Source organism: Pempheris klunzingeri, chromosome 2, assembly GCF_042242105.1.
Source record: "Pempheris klunzingeri isolate RE-2024b chromosome 2, fPemKlu1.hap1, whole genome shotgun sequence".
In the NCBI taxonomy this organism is placed as follows: Eukaryota; Metazoa; Chordata; class Actinopteri; order Acropomatiformes; family Pempheridae; genus Pempheris; species Pempheris klunzingeri.
The window spans coordinates 21966066-21978467 of record NC_092013.1 but is presented as its reverse complement, the minus strand read 5'-3'; the positions used below and the strand labels follow the sequence as shown (position 1 = coordinate 21978467).

Below are 12402 nucleotides of genomic sequence, written 5' to 3'. Positions count from 1 at the left end.
AGTCAAGATTTCTTTATGAAAAATATGGTGAAAACTGACTCCAAGAAGCAGGGTTAGTGTCACCTGACCACTTGATCGAAAGGGACTACTCTAGAGTTGCTCCAAAATCTTGGTAAGAAGTGATATCAACATGCCAAAAAGCAAAGAAATTAGTCTGGACCTCAGGACAGCAGATAGTGGATGCTCATCTTAAGGGGGAAGGACATACTGCCATTTCCAAGCGTTTAATGGTGTCTAGTACTGCTGTGCGTTGAATCATCGCAAAGCATAAAGAAACAAATTCTGTCAAAAATAAACCTGGCCATGGTCGAAAACGCAAGATTTCCAAAACTTTGGAGAGAAAAATAGTCACAGGTGTCAACAAGAATCCCTAAATCTTTGCAAAGATGATTGTTGCTGAACTGGCTTCCTCTGGACGGATGTTTCACGTAAGACTGTTGTGAGGGCTCTTCATCGTGGTGGACTTCATGGTCATCGTCCAAGAAAAACACCATTGCTCTCATAGCAGCACATCAAAGCCCGACTGAAGTTTGCCCGAGAAAATCTGAAACATGGGGATGAGCTTTTGAAGTCGGCCCTTTAGTCTGATGAAACCAAACTTGAGCTATTTGGGCATATGGATACTGCTCTTGTTTGGCAAAGGTAGGGCAAGGCCTTCAACCCTAAAAATACTGTTCCCACAGTGAAGCATGGTGGTGGGAGCATAATGCTGTGGGGCTGTTTTGCTGCTTAAGGCACAGGAAACCTTGTTCGGGTGCATGGGACCATGAAAAAAGAGGATTATGTTGATATTTTGAAGAATAACATCAAGAAGTTAGGGTCCATGCTCGGAGGCCAAGCAATTTGGATGATCTTGAATAATTTGCCATGGAAGAATGGGCTAACATCCCTCAGGAGACATGTGCCAACTTAGTTAGAAACTACCATAAGGGGTTGTTGTCAGTTTTGGATCAGAGAGGCTACACTATTGACTATTAATTGTCAATTGAGGGCTTATAATTTTGGCCTTTGCATTTTTTGCTTTTTTCTTGTTTCAATTCAGCAAAGCAGTAAAAATGTTAATTTGAATTTATGCAGATCTTGTCTTTGCTCTTGTGGACGCAAACAAACTATGAACACTTTGGGTTATGGCCCATGTCATTGAAAAGATAAGGGTTTTATTTGATTTCATGAAGGGGGCTAATAATTTTGACCTTAACTGTACCTTTAATAAACCAGACATTGGTGCAGGAAATGTCTCAGGACAATCGGCTGGCCAGGAATAGGGCCTCTAAATTTTATGGTTTTATAGGGTTTAAGGGAGCTTGAGAGGAAGACTTAGGGGGTGAAATAGCTGGCCAGACTAAAACTACAGGATTCAGACTAATGCTGGAGATGTCACAGGACTAAAGGCACACTCTCACACATGCTCTACGACTATCAACTGACCTGGAACTTATGGGAGAATATAATAATGTATAAGTCAAAGTACTTGGTACAAAATTTGTGCAAGATTCTGCACTTTGTATATTGGGAAAAAGTGCGAGGGTGGGAAGGGCTATGAGCTCAGCAGATACTGTGGAGTAGACTGGCCCTCTCCATGGGTTGCAGAATAGTGTTTAGACACTGGAAAACTAACAATGTCATACCTTTGTACAGATGACTAAAATAGCCACTTATGAACAATTACTTTTGAAGTTGAATAACATACAGGAGGCATTTTTGAAGATATGGGGCCCTTTCATGGATGAAGTATTAAAAAGCTAAAGCTAAGTTGATCTAATTATAGTCTGTATCACTCCTATGATGTGACAAAAGAGAGATGTCATGTATTACCCACCATCTTTCATTATTATGATGTATAAACAAATATATGTGGTTAATGGGGGAGTGTGACTGCTAACCTGTAACCTGGGGGGGGGGGTTGTGTTTTATTTGTGCTTAGAAAGTGATCAGATACAGTGACCAGATAAAAATGGCAAATCCTTGTCAAATTGTCCTCCCTTTTTAAAGAACAGTCCCCAAAATACAACATATAGTACGACAAAATAGTCAATACTTTTCAAAATTGTCTTCAGTTTAAAGAGTTAAGCTAAAACTGGTCCTCACAAAGACAGAAGAATAAGCTGTGTTTTATTTCCTGGTTTTATCTTGCAAGTCTCAGTTGTGGTGAGGTTAAAGTGCACTGCAGTTATCTCACTGCACGGTGTTTACGTGGAGCTATTTCCACCAGAGATCATTTGAATATGTCAGAATATCACAGATAACACGAAAAGTCAACACTACAAAACACAAAATTCTAACATGATTTGCATTTCAGTTAAAATAATTCAACTTTTTAACTTACCTTTGAAACCATTTTGTGATTTTTGAATCATTCTTATTCTTATTCTTGTCTGTTAATGTTCAATCTAAGGATTAACCACCACGGACTTTAGATCAACCACCACGGACTTTAGATCAACGTCAGAGTGGGGAACTGATTAGAGACTGTGATACTCTGATACCCTCTTCTGGTCAACCAGTGTCATTTGCCTCAGAGGAGCAACAACTATCCTCATCTCCGGACGTTTGATGAAAATCTGACCAGAAATCAGTGAGAGGCTCTCAGTGTCAGATGATAAATGGATCTTGTCATAAGGAAAAAAAGAGGGCAAATTGTGTTTGAATTAAGAGGAAGTCAGGATGGCTGCAGGGGCAGATTCACATTGTCATTTTGATAAAGACTGTCAGTTCCTCCAGTGATCTGCAATGTTTCAAGTGCAAATACAAGATTGTTAATCAGTATTTAGGTATTGAAGCGTAATTAAATGGGTTAACAAATTAAAGGGTTTACTGCAAAGAATATGGATTTAGGGGTAAAGACTCCTAAAAATGCAGGTTACAGGTTATCTTAGTCAGAAGTGATTACAAAGTGCCAACTGAATTATAAATCAGAAAACAAATGAAATGTATTAACAATTTGCTCACATGATCGCCATTAAAGCTGCTTATTTTTCAAACGTGTGTGATTTTCAGATTATAATGACCCCAGTGACACCACAGACTCCATACATAAGAGAATTCAGCAGCACAGTGATGCTTTTCATAGCACTGAGGATTGTGTCCTAAATAAACAGTCAGTGGTGACGCTGTCATTTCATCTGGCAAAGGACAAGATTCTCCTGATTGTCCTTGTGATGCGAACTAATGACACCAGAATAAACTGAGACATAATCAACAAACACAGATGAGAGGTATGTCAGCTGTTCTTTAAGCAAAGTTTCCATGTTTTTAAGGTGGATCTTCCCTTTAATCTCCTAAACAACCACACCAATCCACAACAACAGTCGTGCTTGTGCAGCCAAACGCTGTTCAAACTCACAGAACTTTATTGTTAATTCCAGTCGAGATCTCAAAGATTCCAAAGAGTTTCGATCTGTACGGCAGAGTTTTGGGGAAATTATGCAACAGAGAGGTGGAACAACAGGAGGCACTATATGCAGTACATGATGCTGTCAGACAGAGCGCTCTTCCAACAGTAAGCCGATCTGAGGTGGAAACGAAGGGAAAACTGGGTGTTAAGGAGTGAACTTCACCCTCAAATAAATAAAGCTCGATTGATTGTTTTATTGAAATCATGACGGCATTTGATTTCATGATGTATTTGTGATTCAGAATGTTTTAATAAAAATAATAAAATCAGTTTAATGAACGTGAATGACTGTGAATTAGCCGAGTTAAAGTTGATGAGACATCTCAGACGCATCTATGAAATAACTTTCCTCCCCTTATAACAGGAGGACAGAGGAGGGAGAAAAGTCCTGACCGAACATTGTGTGCTTCATCGCTGTCATACATAAAACAGGATTTGAATTTCAGTAATAGACAATGAAACTAATGAGAGGCTTTAACAGTTCTGAAATCCAGAAAAGTCTTCTTTGACATCATCTCTTACTTTGACTTTTTGACTGTTCTCCAGCTGTGATGCCGCTGCTCTGTGGAACAGCTGATAAATATCAGTGTTGTGGCTCCTTCTGAAAACGAACGGACACCCACGTCTAGCCAGAATAGTTACAGACTCCAGGTCTGAGGACAGGCTCTATCGTATCAGTCCAGTCTCTGCCTTCTCTCTTTTGTCCGTCCCCTCCGCTTCACTGCTCTTCCTCTTCTTCTCCTCCTCCTCCTCCTCTTTCTCCAGCTCCTCCTGCTCTTTGGCGTCGGCCTCCTTCAGTTTCTTCTCCACGTCTTCGGGAATCTCCACCTCCATCAGGTTCTCCATCCCCTGCTCCGGCTCGTCTCCTATCAGCACCTGGACGTGTGCGAGAAGTTGCCAGTTTATTACGTCCACGGAGCTGAAGCTAAAGCAGTCTACTCCAACAACAACTCCCTCCTTCGTGAGAATTATAATGCTGAAGCTGTTTGAGAAATGTGGATTTCATTTTACGGCAGTTTTGGACGATGTAGTTTGTCCTGAATGATCTCACCTCACCCTGTTCAATACTTTTTTCTTTTTTTATATCATATTGTTTTATACTTCCTCTAGCCTAAACTAATACATATTAATATTTCTCCTCCTGTTTATATCGCTGTCCACTGGTTTATTATTTATATTGTATTGTATTGAATGCTCTATTTTTGTTACCCACTGCTGCAGTAACGTACATTTTCCCGTTGTGGGACTAATAAAGGAATATCTTCTGTTCTAAACCTTTTTCACAGCAGACATATTGACCTGTCTGACTGCAAGAAGCACAGGTGTGTCACTAATAACAGTAATGCTGACAGTGACACTGACAGTGTATCAGCATGGACAATAAATAATTAGACTGAGTCATAATTCATTTCATTATTTACACCTGTGTTTTCCCTATGGTGACATGTAACAGAGTATTTACTCAGTTAATTAATTAACTGTCCATAAAATTACAGAAAATAGTTACAAACGTCCATCACAGCGTCCCAGAGTCACAGACACAAAGAGAAATGTAGAAAAATAGTTTAATAAGAATGTTTCTTTGTAGTTACCTATCGATTAACTGACTAATCGTTACAACTCTAATATGACCCCAGACCTTGAGGATTAGGAATCAGGATACATAAAGAAAAAGCCAAAAACCATCCTGACTGTCCCTCGAACACTCTACACAGAATAAAATGGCCGCTGGATCTTTTCACTGCGGACACGTTGACTCGTCAAAGCAGGAGAATCAGAGTTGGAATTAAAAACACAGGCGACGGCTCCGCTCCAATAAGTGTGAGCTTTTCAGTGAGCTTGCATGCTAAACACCAGTGTAATGCAGCCATTATTAATGATATTAAATAGACCCGTGCTTTTCCTGCTATGACATGTCCAGAGATCTGCCGTCACAAAAGGTCTCTTGTGCTTTGATTCAGGAAATTATTGAGCTGAAAGCAGCTCTGGTGACAGTTGATCAAGCTGCAGTTCTGACCTTCATTCACTTATTTTATTCAGTTTGGAAAATAGCAAAAAAAAAAAGGGCTCTGTTTCTATTTTCAGTCTGGAGTCAGGAACCAGAACCACAAAACGCATTTTGTCTGTTTCCAGTATAATTAGATTGACAGGAGCACAACATGAGCTTACAACTGGATTAATTACCTATTTATTACCTTTTTATTTGTTTATTTACATTGTGATGCAGACACAAAAACACGTTTTTTGTTACAATTCCAAAATATAACTTAATTATTAGATTTTTTTTAAGGGGGAAGGCAGCCAAGAGTAGCATTTAAAAAGAAGTCATCACAACGTGTTTAGTATTACCTAGTTCATGAATTTGACAGCTAAAGGAGGATTTGTTTGATAACCTTTCCTACCTGGACCAGTTTCTCACAAGCTGCTTCAACATGGACGTCCTTCTCCCAGCGGTGCAACTCTCTGATGATCGGGTAAACGTTCTTCTCTTTTAGTGTCCCCCGGCCGCCTTGGGTTGCTGTCAGCTACACAACATACAAAGTACAGCCCTCATCATGACAATATTAGTCTGTGTGTGTGTGTGTGTGTGTGTGTGTGTGTGTGTGTGTGTGTGTGTGTTAGTGTGTGTGTGTGCTGTGTCGTACCAGTAAAAGTGTTTCCAGCAGCATCTTTCTGATGTCGGGGTCTTCTTCTCTCTCCTTGTCCTCTGGCAGGTACTGCAGGTCCACAGGCAGCCCTGAACATCATATCAGTTCCTGTTACACTCAGCCGGCTCTACTGTGGCTGGGCTTACTTTGGATCGTGATGGACTGAAGGCATTTTGTTTAAGAACCTGAGCAGAACCAACAATGCGTTTGTCCGTCCTTCAATTCCCTTCCCCGTCTCTGGTACAGAGATCTTCACAAACTGCTCACAAGTACATAGACATCCAATCTTAAAATGGTTCAGCAATTTCCTCAAACAGCTGGGACACTGTCGTTTTTTTAGAAAATGGTATGTGGGACTGAGTCTACATAAACTACAGAGTGTGTGTGTTCGTGGTAATGAAGGAACAATCAGTGCAACGGTGAGGCTCATTGGTGTGTTTGTGGGGGAAAAGAAACATCAGGCTTTGTACTTGCATACACTGTACAATCAGTTCATTCTTGGTTTTGCCCTTTAATGGGATTTGTTGACAAAAACAAATGTACAGAATATTAGAAGTCTAATCCTCTAAAGCCTGACATACTGGATTAAGTTAAACTATGAGAAACACACACCCACCTTCATTTTCCTCCTCCGACAGCTCCTCCGGACCGGCCAGTGGCAACAGGAGGAAGGGCAGGATGTCCACGGAGTCGCTTAGCAACCACTCATGATGGGCTGGACAGATTGAGGGTAGGTTTGGGTCAGATGACTGAAAGTACAGTTGGGCCACAGCTCAGTGAGGACGTGACTTTGCCTTTCTTGCCATGTGCCTCTTGACCCCAATGGGACCACAATGGAAAGGAGCCTCTGGGCTTCATTGTGATAGCCTTGTGATAGACTTTTTCCTTGATGTAAACAGTCATTACCACGGCAGTACTGGTGTTCTTTTGATGAAACTGCCTAATAAAACCCACCAACCAACTAACCAACCTGGTGTAGCATCTCTGGTTTATTCTGTCTGTCTAATTACTACAGTGGTAGTGCTCAGTCTAAAAGGAAGACTCAGGTCAGAGGAACTAGGTTCTCTGGTTTTAAAAAGTCACATCAGCTGGTGCTATCACAGACCCTGCAGGAGCTACTTCCCCTGACTTTTATTTGTAGTTGGGAGGAGTAAAGATTACTTATGTGTCTTGAATGGTTTTCTCATATGAACTCCAGACATTGCCCTGAGTTGAACCTTTCACACATGTAGCACTTGTAAGACACATTTTCATCAACTAGAAATACTCTGTTTAGTTTAGGCGAGTGGTGGTGCCTGGGTAGAAATGATGCAAAAAGTGCAGTAAAGTATGTTTTGTTTACAGCAAATCGAAAGGCCACAGAGTCAAACGCGACGATGACTGTTTTTGCGTTGGTATCAATACCAGATGTATTTGAATATTGTATTGTAGATCCACAATAGGTTGTTTGAGGTATCAGGTAACCCAGTACTCATGAAAATGTGCACAAAAGGTCTGTGTGTGTCTCACCGTGGTCAAAGCAGCAGTTGCGCAGGGTGCCTACGACTCCACCTCTCCTCACCGCTGATGCCTGGTACTGAGTGAAGGGCAACAGCCTCTGGATTACACATCTGCAACGCACAGACAATTATGACACGCTGCAGCAGCTGCAGGGCCAAAGGGTGCCAACGTCTGGATCTCGTGAATATTAGGGGTGCAACAGCTCATGGATGTGCCCTGAAGCATACTTTCTTTGGTCCAGTACGGCCCTATGGATCACACATTTAACTCTCTAAATTATGTCTACCCAGAGCAGTCCTGTCTGTGGCTACACAAGGTGCGTTCAGGCACAGTGCTTAGTGTCGGTCACCTGTGTTTTGGCAGAGTCCAACACACAATCATCGTAATTACATGTGTAAAATAGAAGAAAATAGACTTGAAGACTAGAAGAATATGCTTTGCGTATGTTTGTTTGTTTTTGATGTGAGCGTCACATAGTTGAGTGTGATTAGTACGACAAATATCAGCACATATTTGTCCTGCCTTCAGACCGTGATACAACATTTTGGTCACTCTCCTCTGTCTCTTCTAAATTCTTACTGGGCCTGTTGAATAGTGAAGGAAGGAGGGAGGCAAGGACGTGGGCATTGTAAAAAAATAAAAAGGACTTTATGGAGCTCTCTACACTTGTGCAAATCTTGCAAATAGCTGCAAAAAACAGCATGATATCAGTTTTGAAAAATGACAAAAGCTGTCAGATTCAGATCTCCCTTCTGCCTGAGCATCAGCTCTTGTCCTGCAGTGTCATCAGTCACCTGTCCTTGTCCATCATGTAGCTTCTGGCCTCGGGCAGCTGTGTCAGGTTGGACAGCAGAGGACCCAGGTAGTGGAGCTTGGCTTTCTTGTTGTAACCTTCAGTGCAGAAGATCTCCACCAGCTGTGCCAGACCAACTCCCTCCTGGATGTCCTGAAACAACGAAGAAACACTTCATCTCAGTATCCAGCACTCCGATCAGGGCTCAACCAGGAGCACAGCAGCAGCAGCAGCAGCAGAGTCAAGCTGTGCGAGTATAAAACCCTCTTCCCCTTCTAAAACTTCCAGATCCATCACCTTAAAAACAGTCTTGCAGGTCTTCCCGTGACGGCTCAGGTTGGACAAGATGGTGCAGGTCTGATCAGCGAACGGGTACTCTGGATCCAGAAGGTTCTTTAACAACACTGGAAGAACTTTGACATCTGCCACTAAAACCTGGGCGAGACACAACCAAGAACATGCATCTGTGAGACCTTCAAGGAGGAAATCAACACTGAGTTTAGACGACAATCGGCTGATCGATTAAGACTGATCACCTGGTGCAGAGTCTCATCAGCTGACAGGTTGATGAGGATGTGGAAACAGTCCTTCGCTATAGCAATAGAGGGGTCAGACGTGAGAGCAAACAGGGCGACAAGTACATCAGGTTTAGTGCGGAGGTAGCGGCAGCCATCCCTGAAAACACACACATACAAAAAGAGAGTGAGTTAGTTAGTCCGTCACCAGTGATGTATTTTCATTAATACACCTGATCAATAATGATGAGTAATACTTATATCATTCATAGCCACTGCCCAATTACACTACAGTTCAGCACACCTGCAGCATCTCACATCAAATCTGTCTAAAACTTACATTCTGGTGCCTTTGATCACCAGCTGCGATGTGAAAAGACACGTGTGTGTGTGTGTGTGTGTGTGTGTGTGTGTGTGTGTGTGTATTGCTGCTGATGCTCAGGACTAGTCTGACATTTGTATCACAGCAGAAACAAGGCTGCCAAGCTGCCACATTATAATGAAAGGCTGCACTATTAAAGGCATCATCATCATCATCATCATCATCATCATCATCATCATCAGACTCAGACATCAGTACCTGTTTCCAGACAGCCCCAAGATGTACTCTGTGGCCTGATTTTTGACATCAGGACGTGTGCCGAGGCTTAAGAAGGAGAGCAGCTCTGCAGCCTCAGAATCGCTCAGCATCTTCTAACAGTGTCTGATGAAGAGCAACAAAACCACAACAGACCATCAGCTTAGACAAGCAGTAAAGTCCACCTCTGTTATACTACTGATAGACTCCTGGGTAGTTTTCTGCTTAGCACTTTTATCCCTGGTGTAAGACTACTTCATAACCAGAGACTGTCAGTGACAACTGTGTTTTGATCAGGAATAAGATGACCCATCGAGGAACGTAACATGAAAGGTTGCATTCTGAATCCTAATGCTTCTTATTCCAGATGTTATTCCAGATGTTAATACTTTCTGCAATCCAAAGAATGAGCTTGTTTGTGCTAAACGAAGAAGAGCATATGAAAACTAAAAGCAGTCCCAATACAGAAAGTTCCATGACTTGACACATATGTGATATATTATTGGATATGACATCATTTGGTTGTTATTGATGCATCAATGTATACGTGGTATTTTACTGTTGAAGCTCACTTTTATTAGTTTGTATGCAGTTAAGCAGCTCAGTCCATCAGATAAATCTGTCCTCAGATGATTAATGTGGCAGGAAAAAAGAAAAAACAACATTCTTCTGCATAGCTGTGTGTGTGTTTTTTAATCTTTTTTGTAAAATGTTGGATATTTAACCTGCTTTGGACCTCATACAGTTACTGAAATTAAATACACAGACAAAATCAATCAAATCAAATCATAGAAATCTGCTAGGAAACACTGTTTTAACCTTTAACAATGTGCTGTTTTTTGTACACTTTTATTTTTTCCCCTCACTTTGCTAGTTTGTCAGAACAGAGTAAATGTTTTAAGATAAGATAAGATAAGATATTCCTTTATTTATCCCACAATGGGGAAATTTCAAGTCAGCAGCAGTTCTGATTCACACGTGCAAGATACAGTTCACACATACAAAGAAAGGGAATAAAAAATATAAAATATATATATGTTTACATGTACAGTATATACAAAAAATAATGTATGGTGAAAGAATGAAAGAATGAGGTGAGGTTTAGAAGTAAAAAGTACAATATTTCCCTCTGAGATGGAGTGAAACAGAAGTATAAAGTACAGTCAACATATTTACTTTCCACCACAGCTAGTGTCATCAGCACTTGTGATTCTGGCACTCTTGGACAACTAATGACTTTTATGACATGTTCATTCTCATATTAAATGCAATACACTCAAACATTTACTGACTTGGTGGCACATTGTTGACTTGGAACAAGCAACAGTTTCTAATGGCACAAACCTCCTACAGGTGACAGTGTTTTAAACAGACCTTTTCCTTTCCTTGAAGCAGACAGCAAGCTTAAAATACCATCACTCTTCATACATATGAAATCAGTCTTTAGATTGTTGTTGTATCGCATCTTGATAAGGTAAAGAAAACATCTTCAGGCTGTGAGTAGCTTCACTAAGCTGAGTAATTAGCTGACATGTGTCATTAAAGGTTCATCTGCCATTAGCAACGTAACTGTCTTGATAATAAAGTTATCAAAGCTACATCCAGGCTGTTTACAGAAGCATATAAGTACGTGTTTTGTTGACATGTTGGATACATACAATGTTAGCAACAGCAGCTAAAGTTAAATCATTCTTAAAACGGCGAGCAACATTTTGATGACTTGTTTTTCAGAAAATATTCTGTAAGGTAAAAAACGCGTCTTACCTTTAACGAGCTATAGGACTCGACCAGTTTTCATTTCGCTGTTAAATCTACTTTATAGTCCTCTTTTAACAACAGACAGCATGTGTGCAGTCACAGCCTTACAACATGTGGACGTTACAGGCTGCAGCAAACACGTCTCTCTTCCGGGTTCGCGGAACTCGTCTTCTTCTTCTTCTTCGTTTACAGGCGCTGAGTGAACGACACCGCCCTCTGCTGTCGGCCACATGTGGCGGCCTCTGGTTTAACACCCACAGCTGGATCTCATTACAGCTGGATAACGTCCCATAATTTACTGTAAGCACATTGTGTACTATCCAAAAAATACAGAGGCAAATATAACAACCTCTACTCATCTTATTTTAACTATTTCAACCACTTTCATTTGTGCTTACTAATATATTTGAAATGATTTTATATTTATGACATATAACAAAATGAATGACATGAATAACAAAAATAACAATAATGATAATAATAATAATTATAATAATAATAATGATAATAATAATAATAAGTATATATGATAATATATTTCTAAAACCCAGAAAGGCAGCTTCAGCATCTCAAAATAATACATTGGTAAAATGTTTAATTAAGCTGTGCTTCTGTTGACCTAAACATTTCTGCAGTCAGTAGCCTAATTATCAGGTACTTGGGATTTCTCTCACTTTCTTCCAACAGTGAATGACACCATAAAAATCATTCAGGGGTCAACAGAGGCACAGAAGAATGAAGGGTGCCTGGAAACTGAGCAGTATGCAGTGATGTGGAAAGACTTGTTTTTCTCGTCAATCTGTGGTCTGAGGAGTAGAAGTAGAAAAATTCTTTCAGCTCAACATGTTCTTACTTGAATATACATCATTATTATTATTCTGTGTGTGTGTGTGTCACTAGTCAAGATCGTCCACTATTCTTAGGGGGGTTGGGAACGTCACCAAGGTCAGCATCTTATCCTGACTTTCAACCAAACATGCCGACTGTGAAGGTTTTAGAAGCCTTCAGATTAAAGACCACAGCAATGCATGGATTCAAACACATTTTTCTCACATGAAGGCACTTAGCCTTTCTTTCACCCATTTTAAAGATTGAATGATTCTAATAGCAACAAACACTCAGTAAATATAGCGATAGTTGAGAGAGATGTTCTCATCTTGAATTTGGAAAACATCCCAAAATGTTGAACTACTCCTTTCAATTAAGGTGATCAGATT

At 40.5% G+C, this 12402-nt stretch overlaps 1 protein-coding gene across 1 annotated transcript; it reads right to left on the bottom strand.

Annotated features, from left to right (window-relative positions):
* Positions 1–3332: 3332 nt before the first annotated feature.
* Positions 3333–11295, bottom strand: hgh1 (HGH1 homolog (S. cerevisiae)). Its single transcript, XM_070843968.1, has 10 exons — positions 11192–11295; positions 9431–9553; positions 8872–9010; positions 8633–8770; positions 8337–8488; positions 7552–7652; positions 6659–6757; positions 6040–6131; positions 5797–5919; positions 3333–4270 (listed from the first exon to the last, which is right to left on the bottom strand). The coding sequence occupies exons 2-10, from the start codon at positions 9538–9540 to the stop codon at positions 4061–4063; spliced, it is 1164 nt and encodes a 387-aa protein (XP_070700069.1). The 5' UTR covers positions 9541–9553; positions 11192–11295; the 3' UTR covers positions 3333–4060.
* Between the last annotated feature and the right edge of the window lie 1107 nt (positions 11296–12402).